The sequence below is a fragment of the Eschrichtius robustus genome, chromosome 8 (genome assembly GCF_028021215.1).
Source record: "Eschrichtius robustus isolate mEscRob2 chromosome 8, mEscRob2.pri, whole genome shotgun sequence".
NCBI classification, from domain to species: Eukaryota; Metazoa; Chordata; class Mammalia; order Artiodactyla; family Eschrichtiidae; genus Eschrichtius; species Eschrichtius robustus.
Window position 1 is genome coordinate 88676818 of NC_090831.1, and position 26096 is coordinate 88702913.

The 26096-nt window shown below is 40.9% G+C and overlaps 1 protein-coding gene across 2 annotated transcripts in view; it reads right to left on the minus strand.

Annotated features, from left to right (window-relative positions):
* The window catches only part of AOAH (acyloxyacyl hydrolase), a 177719-nt gene that overhangs the window by 66679 nt on the left and 84944 nt on the right, over positions 1–26096 (minus strand). For both annotated transcript variants that reach the window (XM_068550049.1, XM_068550048.1), the window contains one exon: positions 5316–5407. In XM_068550049.1, coding sequence (XP_068406150.1) covers positions 5316–5407 — 92 coding nt within the window. The remainder of the gene's footprint in view (positions 1–5315; positions 5408–26096) is intronic.

The window sequence follows — 26096 nt, forward strand, 5'->3', positions numbered from 1 at the left end:
CTATGTATGAGCTTGAATTCTATTGCACAGTATCCCTGGCCCTAGAGAAACATGGTTCCTAGAACATTTCAGGCTCTGACCCATAAACTTAGTCATATCTTTTCTCAAGGCACGGCTAGTTAAGGGTTGGAGAAAGCATATTTGGTGGAGAGAAGCAGGAGCATCTCTCTCCAGCAGTTTTCCCTAATGCTTCTAAATCAAGCAGCAGCATAAAGTAGGATGTGGACTTGAACATCATGTTGCCCTGCAACAACCAAACTCGAATATCGGGAGAACTTCAGAGATCGGCAGGTGCAACTCCACTTCATCATATAAATGAAGTCCAGGGATGCTAAATGTTCCACCTAACAGCCACACAGAACCAGAACCCTTTCACCTGTAAACACAGACTTCTTCATACTCTACCACACGGACTCACAGTGCTCTGGAATTTTAGATGTTGCATTTTGCTCTTCCAGTTTCATTGAGATATAACTGACACACATCACCATATAAGCTTAAGGTGTACCGCATATTGATTTGACTTACATCCATCATGAAATGATTATCATAATAAGTTCAATGAACAGCCATCATCTCTTATAGATACAGCATAAAAAAATTATTTTCCTTGTGATGAGAATTCTTAGGGTTTATTCTCTTAACAACTGTCATATATAATGTGTAGTAGTGTTAATTATGTTTATCATTTCGTACATTACATCCCTAGTACTCATTTATCTTATAACTGTAAGTTTGTACCTTTGTACCTTTTGATTGTCTTCATCCAATTCCCCCTCCCCCTACCCTCTGGTAACCACAAATCTGATCTTTTTCTATGAGTTTGTTTGTTTGTTTTTGAAGTATAATTGACCTATAACACTCTGTTAGTTCCTGATACACAACATAGTGATTCGATATTTTTATGCATTTCAAAATGATCACCATGATAAGTCTAGTTACCATCTATCGCCATACAAAGATGTTACATAGTTATTGCCTATATTTCCCACACTGTACACTTCATTCCCGAGACTCATTTATTTTGCAGCTAGAGGTCTGTACCTCTTAATCTCCCTTATCTATTTATGTATTGCTTTTAAACAAGAAGTTCTTCCTTCCTGAAGTTTTGGTATTGTTTTTTATCCTTCTACATTCTTTCTACATGGGTTACTGGGCCTTGGCTTCTTTAACCTAAATAGGATTTTCCTGTTAAATTAATTGCTTTTGAAAGTGATCTGAACACAAATAACTATTTTTAATCTTTAAAGAATACTTTTTTCTTCTCACTTACTGTTAGAGTTCTCCCTATTGTCAGGGTCCCAGCCCCCAAGCTGCCAACCTCACAGAGGGCTTTTTATTTTTTGTTTTTGCCTTTGAACTACTCAATTTCTTTCAGAAAGCACATGGTTTTAAGGGATACAACTTTTTGAATTTTCTGAAGCCTGAGAGCCAAGAGAACAGATTTCATTAATGTTGACTCAACTGAAGGATGTAAAGATTTGTAAAACTATGCGGTTATGTTTGTCTTTTAATACATGCATGTAATTTCAATTAGAGTTATATTCATCTCATATAGGAGATACTAAATTTTGAGGGGGTGGAGGGCATAATGGAAGAAGGAAAGGAAAGCAACCATCTTCTCTTCCAAACTTTTGCTTTCAAAGGTACATATCCAAAGAACACTGTTAATACCCAAAGCACGAGGCTGATCACAGATAATAGGAGGCACTTTCTAGAGATCCAGTTGAATAGAGAAATCTATAAATTCTATCCCATGTTGATAAGCATTTGGACTCAAAGGGACATTTGCTCAAAATGCCTAGGGCAGCTGCCACATCTCTTGCAAACACTTCCTCTAGGTCAATGTTCTATTTATTCTCCTGATTCCACCAGAAGAGGACCCCCATCCTATGCCAATCTCTCTTTAGTAATTGTTACACACTTGATAACTCTTTGTTCTTTTAAGGAGACTGGCCTAGCACAGGTTATCTGCAGATATAATTTACATGAGAGTATATGAGACAGTTTAATAGGAGCTACTGCTACAGGGGACATACTGGATGGTGACACACAGGGACTGTAATGCTGCTGTGTTTTTGCTTAATGGGGGATCCATTGCAACTCTGATTCCAGACAGAGAATTTCCTTTTCTATCCAAAGGAGTTAAATATATTCTTCTCCATTCCAGCTAAATGGCAGAGAACACAGGCACAGTACACAGAAACAGGTGGCAAAAGAGCACTAAGAGAGAGATAACTAGATAACTTGGGCCCACAAAAGCATAGAGAAAAAAAACCCTGCAGGGCAGGTGGCCAACCAGCTGAGGCGTGCATCTCCTTAGAAATACAGCTGGTAAGGATAATGCTTAGAGTCAACACCGAGCAAGTTGCATAGCAGATTGTTTTGTAAATAGCAGTACAGAGCCTAATACAAGAAGGTGCTATGTCAGCATAGACTAGCTCATGATAGAGATGATTTTCACATAAGCTGCACCTAGACGGTTCCTTCCTTCGTGCCATGTGGTCAGAATCTCTCTGCATAGCCCTCATAAGAATTATAAACCATTTGTGTCTGATGACTTACAACTTTTCCTCTCCCTTTTCCCCCCGCTGCCTTTCTCCTAAGGAAGATCTGTCTGCCTTTTGGGCTCTGATAGGATGATGGGTGGAAACGGCAATAGGATTGGCGAGCTAGCAGGATTTCACATTGATAAAGGAGGAACCCCCTGGTCTGAGGACAGAATAGAGGCAGAAAAGAAAGAGGGACACTGGCTCCCGCTGCCACCGCCCAACAAAAACTGAAAACAACTGAACAGAGTCTGCTTGGGAGCAGGCGCTAAGTTTGGGTAGAGATTTTAGGAAAATTAGATTTAGGACATGTGGGGCAACTATTGGTGGGTATGAGCTGTAAGTGGAAAAAGATGAGGAAACAAGTTTTCATCATTTTAGCTGCGCATGGGAATGGATTCCCCTTTCATTCTTTGAGTGTCTCCAGTGAAGGTTTAAACTATTTAACAATTAATCTTAAACATCAGACTAGTATTTCTTCAACGGCAACTTCATGAGGCTTTAGGTCAAAAGGTGGGGTTCATATGTAAATTTAAGCTTCCATGAAAAGTATGGTAAACTGTGTCCATTTCTCATTCATAACTAATTCTTTTTGTTTGTCATAAAAGCCTGGATTTAGAGAAATTTCCAAGTACTTTTATACATAGATAGCTGGATTGCGTGGAGGGTACATAAATAATACTTTCTCAATTTTGATGTTGACAGTGGGGAGATAAACAAGACTGTTGTCCTGAATGCTGCCTTAACCAGGCTATCTCTGGACGTGTTCCTGGTGACAAAGACCACAGCAACTGCAGCTGGGGAAAGAGGGTCTGTGGAAGGGTGTCAGAGGCCCCAGACCACTGGGAGTATGGAGGCCCTAGGAAGGGACAATGGGCACATGATCAACGTCTGAAACAATGCATGCCACCTCTTCATGTGGGGAGGGCATCTTTGGTTCTTGGTCATTTCCTCATCCTAGAGCTACACTTTCAAACAAAGGGACAATGGCTAAAGGGGGTTGCGTTCCCACAGGTAGAATAAAAACAGCACATAAAAGTTGGAAGTTGTGAGCTAGGAGTGCCTTGGCTCACCAAATTTTTCTCTGGTTCCATTATTCACAAGGTTCCATGACGGCGGATCCTACCACTTCTTATTCACCTGTGGTCTTGGTCAAGTTTCTTAGCCTATCTACTTAGCCCTTAGATTCTTCAACTTTGAAATGCAGAAAATAATACCACCCACCTCACAAAGAGATGAAATGAGAAAACCTCTAAATAACACTCAGTACAGTGTTTGGTATGTAGGGAATGCCTATGAAGGTTACTTCCTACTATCTCTATTAATCATACTGTAAGTATTGTTACACTAATGACAAGGACCGACCTAATTTTTTTTACATGATTAAACTTGAAAATCTACACCTAAACTTGAAAACACATTTCTCTTACTTTCCCTTATATTCACGAATATAAGGGAAATTATGATTTCTACATAAATATGAGCGCCAGTTCCTGAAGTTTGGTTATCTTTTCTAGCTTTTTCTCTACCTTTTTCATTGCCCCCATCTCCTAAATCCTTTCAGGTTTGAGTCCCTGGCCAAACACCCCAAAAGGAGGTTGCTGTTGACCATTTCCATGAATTCTTCTTCCATTATTGACCCCTGTAGCTCTGTGTTGACAGTTGTCTTTTGGCACATCTAACTCGTATTCACATTGTTTGCACATTTCTTTCATCTGCCCTTCTTGATTATAGTTGACTGCAGAGACAGGATGAGCCTTATTTATCTTTGAAATAGCTACAGCATCTGTGCCTTATTAGGTAGTAAGTATTTAATAAGTATTTTAAAAATGAGTGAGTAAAGATAAGAATAAATTATTCATGATATGCGATGTCCTCTATTAAATTAAAAAATGGGGTGCTCAAACTCTAAATGGCTGTCCCCAGGCCCCGAGACAACACCCAATCACACACAGCACACTGGGCTTGTGTGTCACTCAGACTCGCCATGCATCTTCTCTACTTTCAGCTCCAGAGCATTAAAGCCAGGATGATTCTAGGACCTTGAGACTTGCCTGTTGCCTTTTTTTTTTTTTTTTTTTAACAGCTCATGCAGCTCAATATCAAAAAAACAAAAACCCAATTCAAAAATGGGCAGAAGACCTAAATAGACATTTCTCCAAAGAAGATATACAGATTGCCAACAAACACATGAAAGAATGCTCAACATCATTAATCACTAGAGAAATGCAAATCAAAACTACAATGCGATATCATCTCACACCAGAATGGCCATCATCAAAAAATCTACAAACAATAAATGCTGGAGAGGGTGTGGAGAAAAGGGAACCCTCTTGCACTGTTGGTGGGAATGTAAATTGATACAGTCACTATGGAGAACAGTACAGAGGTTCCTTAAAAAACTAAAAATAGAACTGCCTGCTGCCTTTTAAAATGTTAATATATGAGAATAAATAAGCAAGTAAACTTCTTTGTCTCTTGAGTCAGAAAAATTCAGTGATGTGCTTGAGTATTTTTCATCAGAGGTCAACTCTAGAGCCCCTGAGCAGGAATACCCACTCCTTGCAAGCAGGGGTAAAGTCTAATTTGCATAATGCCCTACCACACGGTAGACTCTATGTCAGTGGTGGGTTTGTTGTATGCCACTCATGTTCCAGAAGCAATTTCTAATAATTCTCATTTCAACATCTTGGGGACAAATCTCATCTCCTGTTGTTTCCTTACATAGACATATTGAAATGTTTGAGGGTGTGCAAACATACATACCCGCTAGTGGAGTCCAGAAATCCAGTAGCGCCAGAGAGTTGGGGCCAGTCGAGCTCATTGGTAAGAGCTGTTGGTAAGTTGAAGAAGGATTTCTAAAGGAAAAATAAAGTAGTGATTATCAAAATGATCACTTGTTTTCTATAAGGAGTAAGATTATTGCTCAGGCATTGTGGTCTGTCTGCCTCTCTCTCACTCTCTTTCTTAATCTCTTTCTTTAAGGGCCTTTGCATTTAAAGCATATACCTCTTAAGGTTAACCATCATCAGAAAATTCACAAAGATCAGCATCATTCATGAACTGGCTTCCATTCAGCTCCTGGGAAAAATGTAGAACGCATGGCAGCTCATATTCATCCCTCATTTGAGAGAAGTGCTTCAGTAGACAAGTAAACTTTCCACTCTTTAATTTCTGAGATTTTCTCCATTTCTAAGGCTAGATAATCAGAAAATTGATTGTCTGGAAAATAATAATACCCAAGCCTCCAGCAAATATGCCTTCCCTGAGTTCAAAGCTATGCCTTCAGTCATTAGGATGGTGCCTCCTGACCTCCTTGGGTGGGAGGGGGGTCCTCAGACACCTTTGAAAAATCTAATTGTGGTTCCTTTCTTCACAAAGATGCACATATACTCAACATGGCCTATGATTTCAAGGGGTTCACAGAACTCCTGCAACTCTTGCATAGACTCCTGCTCAAGAACTCCTGACATAGAGTGTTGACAAAATTAGAATTCCTTTGAACCACATTCTATGACTTGTGCAAAATCACAGAAGAAAAATGTTGCCAGCTGTGTCTCCTGATTGTTCCTCCTCCCCTCTGGTCTAATTCCTAGAAAAAGCTTATCTAGATTGATGTGTTCAGAATAGGGTTGCCAGATTTAGCAAATAAAAATACACATGCTCAGTGAAATTTGAGTTTCTATAAACAAAATGTGGTGTATACATTCAGCAGAATACTATTCAGTCTTAAAAAAGATGGAAATTCTGACACATGCTACAACATGGATGAACCTTGAGGAAATTATGCCAAGTGAAAGAAGCCAGTCACAAAAAGACAAATACTGCATGATTCTATTTGTATGAGCTATCACGAGTAGTCAAATTCACAGAGACATTAAGTAGAATGGTAGTTGACAGGGATTGGGGGGAGAGGAAATGGGGAGTTGCTATTTAATGGGTATAGAGTTTCAGTTTTGCAAGATGAAAAGTTCTGGACGTTGGTTGTATAGCAGTATGAATATACTTAACACTACTGAACTGTACGTTTAAAAATGTTAAGATGGCAAATTTCATGTTATGTGTATTTCACCACAATTTAAAAAAAGGAATATGCAAAATGTTGAATTGAAATTAAACAGGGAATAATTTTTAGTATTAGTATGTCCTGGGCAATATTTGGAACATACTTATACCTAAAAATTTATTTGTTGTGTATCTAAATTCAAATTTAAGTGGGTGTCCTGTATTTTACCTGGGAATCCCAGTTTGGATAAAATCTCGGAAAGCCAATGATCCCTTTTTGCCTTGGCTGACAGGAAACCTCAGTGCCTGGCTGCAGGAAGCAGTTTATTTCAGGAAATAATGTCATCTCCTTCATGTGCTCTGTGTTTCTCAACCTTGAAAACCCATGCCCCCTTTGGATGAACATGAAAGCCTTGAGTCCACCTTCAATCTTATTTTAAAATGAAAAAGAAATGAAAGATAATGCCTAAGACAAATCACATCAAAGCAATTGTAGCACTGAATATGACTTTTCAAATGGCCTACGGTCCTGCCCCCTGCTCACTCTCTCACCCATGATCACCCTTACCTTGTCTCCTAGAGAGAATCTGAATATGGAGGTTGTGAGGGAAGGAAAAGCCACATTTCTCTCTCCTTAACCATTCAAAAATGTATCTTTATTGTTTTTTCTGATTACAAAGTAGTACATGCTTCTTATAAAAATTCAAACATTACAGTAATATACAATGTGGAAATGAAAGTCCTCCATCGCCTCTCCTTAACAGATAACTATTATGAGATAACCACTCTTAACACTTTGTATTATTTATATGTATATAATATATAATGGAATCTACTCATTCTTCCTACTTCAGAGTGTGTGATAGTTCCTACTATCATATAGAGAATGAGTACTCAAAAGAAATAAAATGAAATTTGTATTTCTTACTTTTGGACTGCTACTAGTTGAATGTGTTCCCCCAAAAGTTGGGTTAAAGGCCTAACCATCAACATCTCAGAATGTGACTTTATTTGTAATTGGGTCATTGCAGATGTAATTAGTTAAGTGAAGATGAGGTTGGAGTAAGAAGGGTTCCTAGTCCAATATGATTAGGGGTTCTTATAAGAAGCAGAAGAAGAGAAGCTAGAAAAGAGGCATGGAACAGAATCTCTCTCAGATCCCTCAGGAGGAACCATCCTGCTGACATCTTGATCTCCACCTTCCAACTTCCAAAACTATGAGAATAAATTTCCTTGGTTTTAAGTCACCCAGTTTGTGGTTCTTTGCTGTGGCAGCCCTAGAGAATGAGGACATGGCCTGAATTGGACAATTTGCTTATAGTTCTTATGATTCAGGGCTCCAAGATATAAACCCTTCTATTATGCTGACTTCTCAAAGTAAGTCATATAATAAATATATTCCACATGCACTGGTTATCCCATGGTGACTTGCACTCTTTTCCATGGCTCTGTGAGCTTCCTTCACTCCCCTTTCCTCAATCACCTCCCCCTTGCACATGTCAGTCCCAAGGTCTCCAGCCTTATTCTTATCCCAAGTGTGATTTCCAGCACAGCAGGTGCTGAAAGTGGATGGGAGGTGGTTGGGAAGGACGGCTTCTTGGGATGCATCTGTATTTGTTAAGATTTATCCCCGTCAAAGGAGCAGAAACAAACTCATGGAAAGGAGGCTCCCAGTAAGTCTCAGAGCACCATGCAATTCCAGTGACTGGCACTTTTTTCCCCCTTAGCAAGAAGCACCCACCACATTACCGTGGTGGAGTTTTGAGCAGAAACTCTCTTTTAGTTTTTGTTCCTCCTGGCACTATAAATCAAATGTTTTCTCTGTTTGTTTATCTTATTTTTTTCCTTAGGCCTTTCTGCTTATAATGTGTGCTTGCTGTAGGATTTGAGAATATTCAATTCCGCAGAAGACAAGAAAAACAAATAGAATAGATAAAAATCATAAGATGTGGTAAGTCGAGATAGTGAGCAAGCAAGTGGTTTGTGAGATGCAGGCAGAATTTATGAGCTGTGTTAAGTAAGTTAGCAACCTGTAAAAACATGTTAAAACTTAAAAGAACGATACAACACTCCCCCACACCACCCTCTCACATTTTTCTCAGTCATCCGCACAATGACAAGCCCAGATTTGGGAAACTGGGTTTGGAACTGGGCTTCTGATTCTGGGTGGGTCTGCTCTCTCTTTCAGAAGAAGTTGTTAGGCAAGAACTCTGCTGACATAGGGAGGTGTGTCTGATACCCTCTGCAGCCTGGAATAATAATGGCGGGGATGGTAGTTCTGAAGTGTGCCAGCAAAGTGGGGAAAGGGCTCTGCTCTAGGAATTAGGAGATCTGACTTCTATGTCTGGCTCTACAAATACAGTAAAACTTCATGGTTTGGATATGACACTCTGGAAATAGGTTCCATACTTCATGCAGCCCCCGTTCTCAATCAGGGTTGGGTAAAAAAAATTTATCTCCCTGGTGGGGGAAGAAAAGATGTTGAGAAAGGGGTAGGACCAGTGAGGAAATGGCCAGCCACCCTGTCTTGAGAAGTGGGGTCTCCATGTCCCCAGCATTCTCCCAGCTCAATCTTTCTGGATCAACCTGAAGAAATGGTCTCAACTACCTGGGAGAATCCTGGACCCTTTGCTCTTCAAGAAGCCCTCACCATCTGTGGAATCATCCCTACCAGGTGCTGAATTATAGCTGGGATCAGGGTGGGTTTGCATTCCATAGTTTGAGCCCTAGAAGGCCCAGGAAGGTAAACTGCATAGGTGTATCCTGGTTATTTGATTGACCTTGAAATAACGCAAATTTGTGTTTTCCTGGTTAAATATTTTCGACATCACTTATGGTGTTATGGCAAGGTTTTACTACTACTAACTGTGCAAAATCAAGGAAAATGTAGCTTTACCAGCGTTCCAGCTCTGACGTCTCTCATTATATCCTATCTACTTCAATAAGACTGTTGGGAGGACCAAAAGACAGTGAGAGAAGCAGGTTGACAGGCAGAAGGCCTACACTATGTAAAGCATCATGTTTAGGATGGATCACCTAGTCTCTCCCTTTCCAAGTGGATTGTCCCAGGTTTTAAGAAGAATAAAGTTTATTGCCAGATAATAGAAAAGACTTGAGCAGACAAATGGAAGCCTCAACATATTTGTTCTTCCCTAGGAAATTTGGTAGCTAAAAATGAGAAGTAACAGCCAAAGGTTTTATAGACCTTAGCAAAAAGAGAATGTTTAAGTCATATCACATTAAACACTAAAAGCCTTATTTAAGCAACATTATACTCAAGATATTTCAGGCATTTAAGGCAGGAAATATGCAAATTAAGATCTCCCTCATGAACTCCTGCTTATTCTTCTTAAGCATTTATGTTCTCAGGAAACTCATCTTAAATGTACCTTAAATGTGCATATGTGGAAAGACTTTATATTTACCAAGAAAAATTTTCCAGACTTCTAAAGAGCATCAGAAACTCAATGAGTATTAAATCAACTACTGCATTGCTTCAAGTTTTCTTCTGATTTTATCAATGACATAAAAATGTTTTATGTCATAATTGGCAAGTGTATACCATTTTTTGTGTAATCACTTTTTGACCAACCACTGTGTATCAGAAGCTGGATATTACCTCTTTAAAAAGAACAAGTACACAGGTCTACGGCTTCCCTGGTGGCACTGTGGTTATGAATCCGCCTGTCAATGCAGGGGACACAGGTTCGAGCCCTGGTCTGGGAAGATCCCACATGCCACAGAGCAACTAAGCCCGTGTGCAGCAACTAATGAGCCTGTGCTCTAGAGCCCACGAGCCACAACTACTGAGCCCACGTGCCACAACTACTGAAGCCCGCGCCTAGAGCCAGTGCTCCACAACAAGAGAAGCCACCACAATGAGAAGGCCGTGCACCGCAACGAAGAGTAAACCCTACTTGCCGCAACTAGAGAAAGCCTGTGCACAGCAACGAAGACCCAACGTAGCCAAAGATAAATAAATTAAAAAAAAAAAAGAACAAGTACCCAGGTCTCATACAAACAGCAGTAAATTAAATGACCATGCCTCAACCCAATTAGAGATACTGAAAAAGGCCCTTTTAAGATGGCACCTCCCATCACTCATTCTGGTCCATGGAGGATTTCTGTATTTTCTGTTGGTGGACGAATCCCTTACATTGGGCAGCAGGGCCCAGAAAAACTATTGAGAAGAGAACTTAGAGGGAATTTGGATAACTTGCCAAAGTCACAGAGCCGGTAAACAGTGGTGCTGGGATTTGAACCCAGGTTCTGGTGGAACTAAGAAAGGAGAGGCTTGGAGCAGACAGGGGTCCTCATAAGCTCAGCTTTTGATAGCCCTATTGTATCTGGTCCTTGCTTTTCCCTTACTCTGCCAGATCTCCTGGAATCACAACATTGGCTAAGCTGGGTTTGCTAGTTTTTGAAAATGAGGCTTCCTGATTGCCTGCTGAGGAGACGGTCTCTCAGACACTGCTTCGGGTAAGAAGTTCAGAAGCCTGTAGATATCTCTAGAGTTGTCTGCAACTTTTCCTCCTCCGTGTTTCTCTTTTATGGAAGCCATGCATAATTTATAAAGAATGCAGAATGAGTGTTCTGGGGATAAGTACTGAAATGATATGTGGACCCTACACAGACACCTACACACACACCCCACTCACATTCCCAGGGCCTGTTCTGGCCCGACACATGCTGGGGAAAGGTAGCCACAGAGAACAGTGCACTCTGCTGCTCTGGGGGCTTATCTTCCAGCGGGGCCTGGCAGATGAAGTTCTGGGGGAACAAGGAGAGAACAAATCATCGGGTTCCTGCCTCTGTAATCTCAGGCTTAAGTAGACCAGGCAGCGCTGTTCACTCAGCTAATGCTTTGATATAGACAACTTTAAGAACATAATGTAACTCTGAGTTAGATTTGTAAACTTTAGCAACTCATGTGCAGTGAGACGAGTCTGCTGTTGAGGTCCCTGTGGCCCTATAATTCATTACATACAGAGAGAGAGAGAGGGAGAGAAGGAGATGGAGAAACACAGCAAGTGTCAGACTGGCATTCTGTTGACCACTGTGCCTTATTCGTGGAGCTCACAGTCTAGAGGGGCACAGAAAATAAACACTTCCCAGCTGAGTAACCTGGAAGACTTTCTTTAACTCCTCTGTGTCTCACTCAGTTTCTTATCTATAGAATGGACAAATAACAGCACCTATATCATTGGGTGGTTGAGAGGATTAGAAAAGATAATCTGTGCCTAAAGTTTAGAATTGTAAGTGCTCAATAAAAGTTAGCTATTAGTGGTATTGATAAGAAGTCCAGGGTAATAGAAAAGATACCTATTCCACATGTGGAGATTTGGGGAAGGAATCTTGAAAGAAATGTTATCCAGTGTAAGTCCTGTAAAGTTAGTAAGATGGAGCCAGTGGAAGAGGGGTAGGGAAAAAGAGTTTAAGCATTGGCTATGCCATATGTAAAAACACAAGGCTAAATCCATCATATTATATACAAGGAAGACCAACAAACTCCCCTACTCCGCCCAACCCCAAACACAAAATTTGCCAGTTATCTATTGCTATGTAACAAATTACCTCTAAATTCAGCAGCCTACAACATAGTACATATAAGCAGATCAGTAACAGTAACTGCTCAGCTCCAGGGATGATGTCTATTCAATGCACATTTAAACTTCGACTTGAGCTAAATAAGTGATTTTCAGGGAAAAGGTATAGCATTTCATCTTTGACCCTATGCCAGTCCAAAAACTTATGGAGCAGAGAAGATAAAGTCAAATAAAGAATTCTAGCAAATATGACCAGTAAATATAAAGAGGACAGAATGGCAGGCAACAATCTTTCATCATTTTGCCTGAAAATAGCTCTTTTTATTTTTTTTTATTTTTACCTTGTCAGCGCCTCTTAGTCTTTTCCTTTTCCTTTTTCTATTATTTACTAGTTCATCTCTAACCCCATGATTTATTTATTCAATGAATGAGTGGAGGGATGCTTTTATCTAACTGCCCCATATCCAGTGAAAATGCATTGTGTAGTTGGACTTTTTCTACAAATTCAATTCCTTCCATCATCATTTCCAGAGGGACTGAAGAACTGTATCCAAATTCATAAAAGTGAGAAAACAAGAGTTTAAAATGTGAGCCTGCCTGCCGCAACTAAGACCCGGTGCAACCAAATCAATCAATCAATCAGTCAATATTTTTTAAAAATGTCATGTTCACAGATCAATCTTTCATGGGGCCAATGAAAAAAATTCTTTCACAAACAGAAAAAAAACTCCTCTAAGGGCCAGAAACGGGCAACAAAGGGTGCTTATCATAAAAGTCTACTCGAGATACCATCATTGGATTTTGCTAAGGTTTAGTCTTTCCTGAAGCAGTAGGGCTGCTATTTGTCTGAGGCAGGGGTAGTTTTCCTTTGAGAGGTAAAATCCAGGCTTAGATTCTAGAAGAAGCCCAAAGTCCACAGTCAAGCTACAGAGGTGAGGACATGGGAATCCGTTACTGGGCCACCTAATGACCAGGCCTGAGCTGGGCTCTCCAACCCACTATCTCACTCATAAAAATGATCTCATTTTCTTTCTCCCCTCTGTTTCACCTGCTACCAAGAAGCTGTCACAAAAGCTTGCTCTTTCTATCCTTCCAACTTGAGTTAGTGCTGCAGTCTTCAGCGGTGTATCCCAGAATCTCGTGGGGAGGTTCTTTAAAATATGGATCCTGTTTGGGTAGGTTTGTGGTGGGGCCCTAGAATTCTTATTTTTAAGAAGTGCCCTAAATAGCTGCAGTGACCGGCCAAGTTTGGGAAAGGCTGCTCTACAGGCTACTGCCGCTATTCAACGTCATCCACCATGTGGCACCACCAAGTGCTCCAGCCTCTTCTCCCGGCCCTGTCTCTCCCACCACTCAACCACCTGCAGCCCCTCAGACCTCCAGGCTCGTCACAAGCTCTTGCTCTTCCTTCACTGTCTTTATTGATCACTTGCTACTCATCAGTCAAGAATTAGCTAAATGCTGACCTTCTTGACTGCCCTGAACTTCCTCTGTGAGGTACCCTCCTCCGACTCTCGTCACACCTTATTATATGAGACGAAAGCACATTTCCATCTTAAGTCACTAATTTGGAGATTCTTTCTTTCATAGCAGCTGAGCCTATACCCTGCTTGATTAATAATTAGTCCTTTAAGAAGTGCTGACCTACCCTCCCTTCTTGCTAATACGTTACCAATGTGAGAGCATGACCTCTTTGGTTTTTCTTTTTTAAAAAATTGAATTATAGTTAATTTACAATGCTGTGCTAGTTTCAGGTGTGCAGCAAAGTGATTCAGTTATACATACATACATACATACGTACATATACATATATACACATATATATTCTTTTTCAGATTCTTTTCCATTATAGGGTATCTATTTTACATATAGTAGTTTGTATATGTTAATCCCAAACTCCTAATTTATGCCCCCCCATCCCCTTTGGTAACCATAAGTTTGTTTTCTATGTCTGTGAGTCTATTTCTGTTTTGTAAACAAGTTCATTTATATCATTTTTTAGATTCCACATATAAGTGATAGCATGTGATATTTGTCTTTCTCTGACTTACTCCACTTAGTATGATAATCTCTAGGTCCATCTATGTTGCTGCAAATAGCATGATTTCATTCTTTTTTATGGCTGAGTAATATTCCATTGTGTGTATATACTCTGGTTCTCCTTGATCTACTTACCTTTGGGTTCTTTAACAATTAGGCTTTAAATTCTTGGTGATGCTGTCCTCAATTTCTGCTTCTGGAATCTTTGGACCTTGTATTTCATAATTTCCCTCTAGGAATGATGGTTTAGCTCCTACCTCTGACCAATCCTCCAGTCATTGCCTTAAGTAGGAAATCCCCAGGAAATCACACAGAAGCCAGTCTTGACCCCCAGGCCTTGGCAAGGGCTGGGCTGGGTAATTGCTGTCCTCATCATTCCCCCAGGAGTGGCATGGAGGGAACTAGTTGAAGGAACCAATGAATGAATGATATGTAGCAATCAATTCCAACTATCCAAAATTATTTTTAAATGCTAGGATTGTCCTCTTCCCACAAGCCAACTGATTTGAGATTCTAAATGTCCCCCTATGAAGAGTCACTTCCATGAAACCTATTTTATGGCTGAGGAACTTGAGGGAGAGTATAGCAAAATGGTAGATATAATTAACTAGAGGGCAAGAGATTGTTCCCTGGTCTTAGCAACACACTGGATTGCACAGGTGTTTACTGACTCACTACCTCTCTATGCGGAGATGTCTATCTAACGTGCTGGGGGAACAGGCATGTGGGCTGAATAATTATAAATGCCTTTCAGAAGTATGGAGGTTAAAATAATTTCCTCTTGTCGTTTTTCATAACAACCAGTGTTTATGTCTTTTTAATTCTTGCAGAAGTCAGTGAGGGCTAAGATCACTGATGTTTTCAGAAGAATGAGCCTGCAAGAGCCCCTGACTTTGCTGGCAGGTAAGAGACCCAGATGCTCACCTCGAGCAAGAAGAAAAGGGCATTGAATTGATCAGGATTCGACAACAGCCCATCTGGCCTGTGCCCGTGAACAGGGAAAGGGAACACTAGAACATTCTGTCTCTTGTGGCCTGATTGCTGTTGGAGAAAAGGATTCACCATGGGGCACACAACCCTCTTTTTCTGACAGAATAAATGAGAAATAACTAGGATTGGGGCTTCTCTCTTCATTGTCTAACATCTTTAATCTGCCAGCCTGCAAGATGTCTGAGGAGCAGAAAATGTAATTTTGTCCAGTTTTACTAAACAACAGCTTTTCCTCATCGGAAAAAATAATAAAAAAGTACTCTAACTCTTAATATTTCTGGAGTTGACATGACGTTAGCAGAGATAGAATTTCCATATTTTATTATGCACCATGAAAATCAGCCTTTATGCTTAATGGAAGCTTTATCCTCACTGCTAAATCCAGAGAGCGGAGGCAGGGCGGGTTAGTGAGAGGCAGGGTGAGAGCTCAGATACTGCCTGTGTCACCTGTGGGCTAATAAAGAGTAGCCTAGGCTGATTTACAAAATCATCTCAAAGAGAGGAAAAAAATGCATAGGGGCTTGAAAGATAGGAGCCGCTTTGCTCTCAGGTGAATATGCATTTTCTGCAGCCAGATTAAGGATACATTTTGCCCTTGACACAGCGCGAAATTCAATCTGTGCCTACTTACCCTACAGACAACAGCTTGCCAGGGGTCGTGCTAAGATTTTATAATAGTACAGGCAACAGCCTTTGCTAGCAAAATAAACATTTGGGAAATTGTATTTCAGAATCACTTCTCCTTCCTTCCTGTCCGCCTCCCCACAACTCGACATGCAATTCTGGTTCAGTGAAATGCAGCATTTAATATTTTGGAAGTAATTTTCAAGCAGATGGGGAAGAGGCAGGAGGGCAGCATCTACTGCTGGCCTTGATGATCTCTCTACCTCCCCTTCTTCTGCAACAAAACAACTCAAGCAGTCATTGTTTTTCCTTTGAAAGAAAAAAAATAAGACAGCATGAAAGTGTTTTCAGATTTGCTCTTTGTTTTTTGTGGAAACCTTTCTAAGTTGAGGTCTTCTGTGTGATATGGGAAGCTCATTTTGAACCTGACTGCTAAGGACATCTTGGAGAGATGCTAAGGTGTCTTTAAGGAGGAAGAGGGCAGAGAGAGGCTCAGAACCCTTAGTTTCTGTGGAACCACGGGGGTGATTCTTCACACTCTCTTTATTGAACTACAGATATCTTTCCAGATGAACACACTCCTAATCTAATTAGCTGTAAACAGGCCTCTCGAGTGCCGCAATGCTTTAACTAGAGGATGGCATGAGCAGGAGGGGAGGGGGGCTGGTGCAGGAAAGATACCCAAGACTGTGGATTCCTTTTCGATGGGCACAGTTGGGATGGGGTGATGTATCTGCAGGAGTGTTTTCTGCCTTATAGGGAGACAAAAGCAAAGACATGTTGACTAGTCTCATAAAGGGCAGAATGGCCTATTATGAACAATGAATACTTGTTTTTCTACAGCACTTACTGCTCTTCCCAGAATATGATTTACTACTTGGTGCAGCAAAGGAATGGCACCAAACACGCTGGGGGTTCCTGAAGGGTCTTGGTTGATAATATGCATCGCGATGGTCAGACCCTGAGAAAGACCACCCAGCCAAATGTTCACTTTGGAAGAGGTGGTCCCATTACTATTCCTCCTGGAACACGAGATCGTGGAGGGATTATAGGGTGGGGTTAGGGGTCAGCAGGTTCTTTCAAGTTTCACAGTCAGTGGTATAGAATCCAAATTCAGAACCTCTTTCTGCTGAACAGGTTGGAGAAAGGTCACACAGCTTCATTTTAAAAGACAGCTTCTGGCTGTTGCCCTCTTCTGTCATTTTGGGAAGGATTCCTAAAGGCAGTTGAGGAGGGGACGATCTGGCATTAAGTGAATAGCAACCAGTGTGCGTGCTCCCTGGGTGAGGCAGGTCCCAGGTTAATAAGGACCTAAAGAAACAAGGCTTTACTGGGTTGAGGCCATGCTGACCACCAACCAGGCCTCTGATTCCACAGGGCCCATGAGGTTGAGTAATCAGCACTGGCCTCTGACAGCTGTTTCCCTTCAGTCACCCAGCCTTGAGCCAACACATAAGATTTCTGCTGCACTTCAATGCCCTTGGACATCTTTGCTTTCTGGTGCCCAGTGCTGGCTGGAACTGATTCCAGACTTGATCTGATGGGTTTGAGCGGCATGTGCTGGGTAAACACCAACGGCCTCTGGGCTCCAAGCCCACCCCTCTAATCTCTGCTCTGTGCTATGGAGTTGGACACTGCAAACTACACTTCCCAGATTCCTCTGAGTCTCCCTGCCAATGAGAGGTGCAGGTGGGAGATGGGCAAGTGGGGGTGAGAGAAGGAGAGGAGGAACTATTTTCTGGTGTCTAGTTGAGGTCGGCATCCCCCAGCAGCTTCCAGCCTCCAGCCTTCTGTGCTACTTCCAGCTCCTCTCCACACTCCTCAGTGGTTCAGTAGCAGCTGGTTTGTGTGCCCTCGGCAGTCAGAGTACAGGCTGTGCAGTAGTCCAAACACCAGCTGCACCCCTCCCTCTAGCTTCTGGTAATACCTCTTCCTCCTTGTTGTTCCTTAGCCCTGCAGTCAGCAGCTGCTTTTTGCAATGATTAATCTCTGATAACTTCAGCATCTCCCTTTTTGTTCTAATACCTGTGTAATCAGTTCCCTGTATTAAATCTACCAGGGTAGCCAGTCCCCTATATTAAATCCCCTCTGTTGGAATGCTTTCATTTTCCTGACTGATCCCTCATAAATGGTGACTCTGACAGTGACAAGAAACCCAGTTTAAAAGGGTTCCGCATGCTGAATTAGCCAAAATATTGGAGGCTTTCTCTCTTTGCAGTGACATCACTAAAAGGCTCTCAAATAGGGGAACCTGCAGGCAGAGTGAGGACTGAGGAGAGTCTGATGGGCAGAGATGCTCTCTTGGGGAACCTCACACGTTCCAATGTGCTGCAGAAATACTTTGGTTGAGGGACTAGCCCACACCATGCTGATGGCTTCCCCATTTTGCCCTGCAGCGGTCTGTCTTAGAGTGCAAGCTCTTCCCTGACATGTGAAGAATTTTGAAAACTACACTGCAGTACCCCACAACCACATCTTTCTTTTGTAAATCCTCAAAGTTTGGACATTGGAGGCAGTGGGAAAACGCTGTGACAGTGGTTCTCAAAGTCTGGGGACCCCTGAGGATCTTTGAGACCCTCAGAGAGTGTTCATGAAATCACTATTATCATCATAATACTAAAACTTGATTTATCTTTTTTATTTTAATTCACTCATAAGGGTACAATGGAGTTTTCAAGAGGCCACATACATGGATACAGAAGTAGATTGAAGGCAGAAGCAGATAGGGGAATTTAGCTGTCTTCTATCCAGATATCAAGGAGATTCACAAAAGTAGAAAAGAATGCTATTATTTTAGCCTATACTTTTTTTGTTTCAGAAAATAAAGTTGTTATAAAAATATGTTATTTATGTTAATGTGTTTCTTATTGTTATTTTCTAATGAATTAATAAATCCCATTGTGGAGTTGGTACATTCCCTTCACCCTCACTAGTCACTTAAGTTTCATGCTCCAGCCCCTAGTCATCTGGAGTTTAATCCCCACACTGAGGTCAAATCCAGGCAATCCTCTCCAGGATTTTCAATGGCCCAGGTTGGCTCTCCCTTCCTGGGGTCCATATCCTTGCCCCAGGACACACACTCTTTCTGTCCTGATGACTCAGTCACAACCCTTACATTACTCACAGGAGTGTCAGACTCCAGCTTTTTTGACCCCAGTCTCTGAAGACACCTGTCCAAGTCTCTTAGTGGCCTCCTACAGTGAGGGGAAGCATCCTGCCCTTCCCCCATGGGGACAGCGGAGTCCCACTGCCATACTGACACTAGCGATTCCCAGCCTCAATCTACAGGTTGCAGAAATGGTTTTCACTCCCTTCTTCTGCAGGTCCTGCTGAAGTCCTTCTAATATTTGACTGTGGAAGGTGGGACTAGTTGGCCCACATTGCCTTAGGGTCTCACTTGAAAGTTAGGTAGAAATAAATAGTCCAGTTTATAACATCTGTTATAAAATCACCCCAAATTTCTAATGACATATCTATCATTATTTATATTTTATACACAAGGAAATTAAAGCTCAGAGAAAATAAGTAAAGGTAAGTGTCTAAGCCAGGATTTGAACACAGGTATGTCTGATTCCAAGATTATTTTATACAGAGATAATTTAGGGGCTTGAAATTCCCCTCTGGGCTCATGGTGTCAGTTTCACAAATGGCTTCTGTGCCATCAGTAGGGTGGCTATATATCCCAATATGTCTGGGCCGGTCTGGGTTAATGCCTATTGTCCTCACATAATTAACAGTAATGATCCCTCTTCTCTCAAGTTTGGGCAATAAATTATAAGTCCACCACAACTGCTAGGGGTTAGGGGAGTTTGGTGCAGAGGACCCAGAAGTACCAGAAGTTTTATAGGAGGGCAGACTCTCCCAGTAGAGTCTCCAAAGCCTGGCTTAGACCCTGCAGGGAAGATATGCACTGGGGAGATGAAGTCCAGGCAGCCTCCCCAGATGCAAGGATGCTGGGAACAGCCCTGGGTTAACCGCAGCCTGAGATATCTGGCTGGAGGAGGGTGGTCTATTCAGAAACTGGATGTAAAGTCCACAGAGCAGGCAGGGTGTGAGAAAACTACATATCCATGGTTGATTCTAGATAACTTCTGAGTTTGTCCATTTCTTTTCTTCCCAATGTACTCTTCTAGCTTAGGACACTTTTACTAGAATAATAACAAACTCCTAGCTGAGTTTCTTGCCTGCTCCCCCTTCCTCCCCCAAGCCCCCCACCCATATAATCCATCCTGCCCATTGAAACCGGAGTGATTTTTCTGAAATTCAAGTCAGACTGCTGCTATTTCTTAGTTTAAACCCCTTTGACGGCTTCCTATTGCCTTCAGGATAAACTCTGAGTTCCTTAATGTGGCTTTGAGGTCCTCTGAGATCAGCTCCTATGCACCTTCCTAGGCTCTTCTCTTACATTCAGACCTTGTGCTGGATCAATGTCAGTTCAGCCCCACCAAACTTCTCATAACTCTGCACCCTCTTACTTGTGAGCCTTTGCACGTGCTCTTTCAGCCCCTAAGACACTCCTTCCTAGGTCTGCTGGGACGGATGCCTCCGGTGCCTTCTTCCTCCCAGTTTGGGAAGCACGTGTGCCTCACAGCAGCTCACACTCTGGAATTGCCGATTTGCTTTCCCCACAAGGCCTGAAACTCTCTGAGGACCTGGGCTCTTTCCATCCTCTTCACCTCTGTGTCATTAGCTCCTATCACAGGGTTTGGCACATGGTAGGTCCTGGGTTAGGATTTAGTGATATTTTGCTTACAAACATTAAAAGCCAAATAACCAAAACAGGAGACATCTGAGCTCAACATACATCATGGGTGTCCACTAGGCATGGTACTTATACCTAACCTGATTCTCTGTGCAAATGAAGAGACTCTATAGATAATAAGTTTTAAAAACTGGAAGTCTTTTTTAAAAAGGAGCATTTAAAAAATATTCCATATATGAGTGAAATCATACGGTATTTGTTTTTTTCCATCTGACTTATTTCATTTAGCCTAATACCCTCAAGGTCCATCCATGTTGTGGCTAATGGCAAGATTTCATCTTTTTATTTTTATGGCTGGGTAGTATTCCATTGTATATATATACCACATCTTCTTTTTTTTTTCCAAATCATGGTTTTGATCTTTATTATCTGATTGATCTTGGGCAGGATCCTTAAGTTCTCTATGCTTCCATTTCTTTTCTTTTTTTTAAAAACATCTTTATTGGAGTATAATTGCTTTACAATGTTGTGTTAGTTTCTGCTGTATAACAAAGTGAATCAGCTATACGTATACATATATCCCCATATCCCCTCCCTCTTGCATCTCCCTCCCACCCTCCCTATCCCATCTCTCTAGGTGGTCACAAAGCACCGAGCTGATCTCCCCGTGCTATGTGGCTGCTTCCCACTAGCTATCTATTTTACATTTGGTAGTGTATATATGTCAATGCTACTCTCTCACTTTGTCCCAGCTTACCCTCCCTCCTCCCTGTGTCCTCAAGTCCATTCTCTATGCCTGCGTCTTTATTCCTGTCCTGCCCTTAGGTTCATCAGAACCATTTTTTTTTTTTTTTTAGATTCCATATATATGTGTTAGCATATGGTATTTGTTTTTCTCTTTCGGACTTACTTCACTCTGTATGACAGACTCTAGGTCCATCCACCTCACTACAAATAACTCAATTTTGTTTCTTTTCATGGCTGAGTAATATTTCACTGTGTATATGTGCCACATCTTCTTTATCCATGCACCTGCCGATGGGCACTGGGTAAAGGGGTTCAACTGTATGATGATAGATAGAAACTAAATTTTTGGTGGTGAACATGCTGTAGTGTATACAGAAGTTGTAATATAATGTTGTACATATGAAGCATATATAATGTTATAAACTGATGTTACTTCAATAAAAAATAATAAGTACAAAAAAAAGGAGTATGATCTATACTGGCCAGAAAATGAAACCATGAATCAGCTTAATATCCAGTCGTGGATTATGGCTTGTACACTGAAAAGGATAGTATGAAACACTGACAGATATAATGAGTAAAAAGTCTAAGTAGCAATGTGGAAAAATGATTATGATTAGTACTAATTTTTTAAAAAAGGAGCATTGCCAATTGCTTACTTGCTATTCTTGTGACTACATAGTGTGTGTGCATGTGTGTGTGTATGCGTAGTGAGGGTAGAGTACTGGGGAAGAGAAAAGTTTAAGATAGTGGGGGTAATTTTTTTTAATATTCTCATAATTGGTTCTAATGTTGACTTTATATCTTCTTTTTTCCCCAATAAGAAGAATATTAAAAGAATACTTCAAAACAAATCTGATACTCCAAAATGTTAAAATGATTCTCTCTGGGTGGTAGCATGAGGGAAATTTTAATAATTTCTTCATAATTTCTGTATTTGCTTATTTTTCTCCACTGAATATTTAACATATCTGATTAGATAAAAGCAACAGAGCAAACATTCCCTCTCTTCCCTCTTTCACTTTGGGCAGATTACTTCCTTCCCTATTGGTCTTGGCCATGTGAGTTGCTTTGCTTATGGGTTGATGGAGGACATGATGCAGCAAATATGTTTGTGTGAGGGTCTTGCCCTCTTGCATTTCTGACATTATCATGAAAAGTGCATGCTCTGGATAGATTGCCCAACCAAGGAAAAATGAGAGACACGTGGAGCAGACCTGGACCCAAGCTTCAGCTTGGAGCGAAGACTAACAGAGCCCAGCCTAGAACAGCTGTGTGAGTGAGAAGAAATGACGATTGTTTTAAGTCATTGAGATTTGGGTGGTGTATACAGCATTATTTTGACCATAACTCAGTGATAAATCTTCATTTTCAACATCAACTTTCTGAGCAAAATCTCTGTCTTTTATTCTTCTTGTCCCATCTTTCATTCTTATCAAATGATATCCCACAGAAGTGGCCCAGGCTGGGAGTGCCCAGGCTAACTTTTAGCTTGGAGAGGAATGTTAACCTGGAGAGATATTTTAAGAATCCTAGAACATCAAAGGCTTGAAATAGATGACAAACTAACACTAAAACTGTAGCGTTGTCTCTACCATCAATAGCATTACTGACATATTGATGAAACTAATGAATCCCAATTACCATCATGCCCAATATGGGTTCCTCATTGCCATTCTCATAGTCATTTTTCTGAACTACTAATTTACTGCCAAAAAGGGATGGGTGTGGGGTGGGAAATAACCCAAACCCAAACCAACAACTGCTGATCTGCAGTTATTTCAATTCATTTGTTGTTGCAAATAGCAAATAAAAAATTGCTACAATCCAAATTCCAATTGTCTGGATTCCAGGATGGGGCTGGCTACTGGGCTTGTGGGAATGATTTCTTTAAAGCGTCTTCTCAATGGGTCTTTCTCTTCCTCAGAGACTTAGCACACTGCAGAGAGAGCTGCCAGCTCCAGTGAGAGGCTGTCCTCCCCAAGGGAACCCTAATGCGAGAGGCACCCCTCACCTCCGCCTCCAGAGGCCAGGTGCGGAATAGGAAGGTCAGGCATGAGGACATCGACCAGCCTGGTTAGCTACCACCACTGCACTGCGTGAGCTGTGTGTCAATCTACTTTTGCTGGTTTGAATCCAACATACAGTTTCCAAAGCATTTTCACAGACCTTAGCTCACTGAAGCACATGGCCTCCCTTCATCATCTACAGAGTTTCTGGTTAGGTGGTTTGATCAAGATGATACTGACAGGAAGTGGTTCTGCACCTCTTAGCTGTGTGACCTTAGGCTATCTACTCAACATTTCTGAGTACTTGTCTGGAAAGTGAGGCTATGCTGTAATAACACCTACCTCAGAGGGCTTTTATGAAGATTAAAAAAGTAATGCTTTAGTATTCTTTAGCTGGTTTCCTTAGCTATTTGCTTAAAAACCAAACAAAACAATCCCTCAAATGTTTGGTACATACATAACAAAAATTCATTGAAGAAAAATTAGAAAAAATGTTATCCAGAATTCTAGAGTCCAAAGTTAACATACTGATCTACAACGTTCAAATTATTTTCTTTGTCTGTACACATGAACACACATATGTTCATAAAAACTGGCCCATATATTACTATCTTGTAACCTGGTTTTGCCACCTAACAAATTACCATAAACATATTTTCTTGCTAAGAAATGTGTCTATAATATGTGTATTAACAGTTGCATAATATTTCATTTTGTGGATGCAATATATTTTTAAATATCTAATTCCCTATTTTTTTAAACATCTTTATTGGAGCATAACTGCTTTACAGTATTGGGTTAGTTTCGGCTGTATAACAAAGTGAATCAGCTATATGCATAAGTATATCCCCATATCCCCTCCTCTTGCGTCTCCCTCCCACCCTCCTTATCCCACCTCTCTAGGTGGTCGCAAAACACCGAGCTGATCTCCCTGTGCCATGCAGCTGCTTCCCACTAGCTATCTATTTTACATTTGGTAGTGTATATATGTCAATGCTACTCTCTCACTTTGTCCCAGCTAACCCTTCCCCCTCCCCATGTCCTCAAGTCCATTCTCTACGTCTGCATCTTTATTCCTGTCCTGCCCCTAGGTTCATCAGAACCACTTTTTTTTTTTTGATTCCATATATATGTGGTAGCATATGGTATTTGTTTTTCTCTTTCTGACTTACTTCACTCTGTATGACAGACTCTAGGTCCATCCACCTCACTACAAATTACTCAATTTCGTTTCTTTTTATGGCTGAGTAACATTCCTTTGTATATACGTGCCACATCTTCTTTATCCTTTCATCTGTCGATGGACGCTTAGGTTGTTTCCATGTCCTGGCTATTGTAAATAGTGCTGCAGTGAACATTGTGGTACATGACTCTTTTTGAATTATGGTTTTCTCAGTGTATATGTCCAGTAGTGGGATTGCTGGGTCATATGGTAGTTCTATCTTTGGCTTTTTAAGGAAGCTCTATACTGTTCTCCATAGTGGATGGATCAATTTACATTCCAACCAACAGTGCAAGAGGGTTCCCTTTTCTCCACACCCTCTCTAGCATTTATTGTTTGTAGATTTTTTGATGATGGCCATTCTGACCTGTGTGAGGTGACACCTCATTGTAGTTTTGATTTGTATTTCTCTAATGATTAGTGATGTTGAGCAGCTTTTCATGTGTTCATTGGCAATTTGTATATCTTTTTTGGAGAAATGTCTATTTAGCTCTTCTGCCCGTTTTTGGATTCGGTTGTTTGTTTTTTGGATATTGAGCTGCATGAGCTGCTTGTATATTTTGGAGATTAATCCTTTGTCAGTTACTTCGTTTGCAAATATTTTCTCCCACTCTGAAGGTTGTCTTTTCGTCTTGTTTATGGTCTCCATTGCTGTGCAAAAGCTTTTAAGTTTCATTAGGTCCCATTTGTTTATTTTTATTTCCAGTACTCTAGGAGGTGGGTCAAAAAGGATCTTGCTGTGATTTATGTCAAAGAGTGTTCTGCCTATGTTTTCCTCTAAGAGTTTTAGAGTGTCTGGCCTTACATTTAGGTCTTTAATCCACTTTGAGTTTATTTTTTTGTATGGTGTTAGGAGGTGTTCTAATTTCATTCTTTTACATGTAGCTGTCCAGTTTTCCCAGCACCACTTATTGAAGAGGCCGTCTTTTCTCCATTGTATACTCTTGCCTCCTTTATCAAAGATAAGGTGACCATATGTGCGTGGGTTTATCTCTGGGCTTTCTTTCCTGTTCCATTCATCTATATTTCTGTTTTTGTGACAGTACCATACTGTCTTGATTACTGTAGCTTTGTAGTATACTCTGAAGTCCAGGAGCCTGATTCCTCCAGCTCCATTTTTCTTTCTCAAGATTGTTTTGGCTATTCGGGGTCTTTTGTGTTTCCATACAAATTGTGCAATTTTTTGTTCTACTTCTGGGAAAAATGCCATTGATAGTTTGATAGGGATTGCATTGAACCTGTAGATTCCTTTGGGTAGTATAGTCATTTTCACAATGTTGATTCTTCCAATCCAAGAACATAGTATATCTCTCCATCTGTTTGTATCATCTTTAATTTCTTTCATCAGTATTTTACAGTTTTCTGCATACAGGTCTTTTGTCTCCTTAGGTAGGTTTATTCCCAGGTATTTTATTCTTTTTGTTGCAGTGGTAAGTGGGAGTGTTTCCTTAATTTCTCTTTCAGATTTTTCATCATTAGTGTATAGGAATGAAAGAGATTTCTGTGCATTAATTTTATATCCTGCTACATTACCAAATTCATTGATTAGCTCTAGTAGTTCTCTGGTAGCATCTTTAGGATTCTCTATGTATAGTATCATGTCATCTGCAAACAGTGACAGCTTTCCTTCTTCTTTTTGGATTTGGATTCCTTTTATTTCTT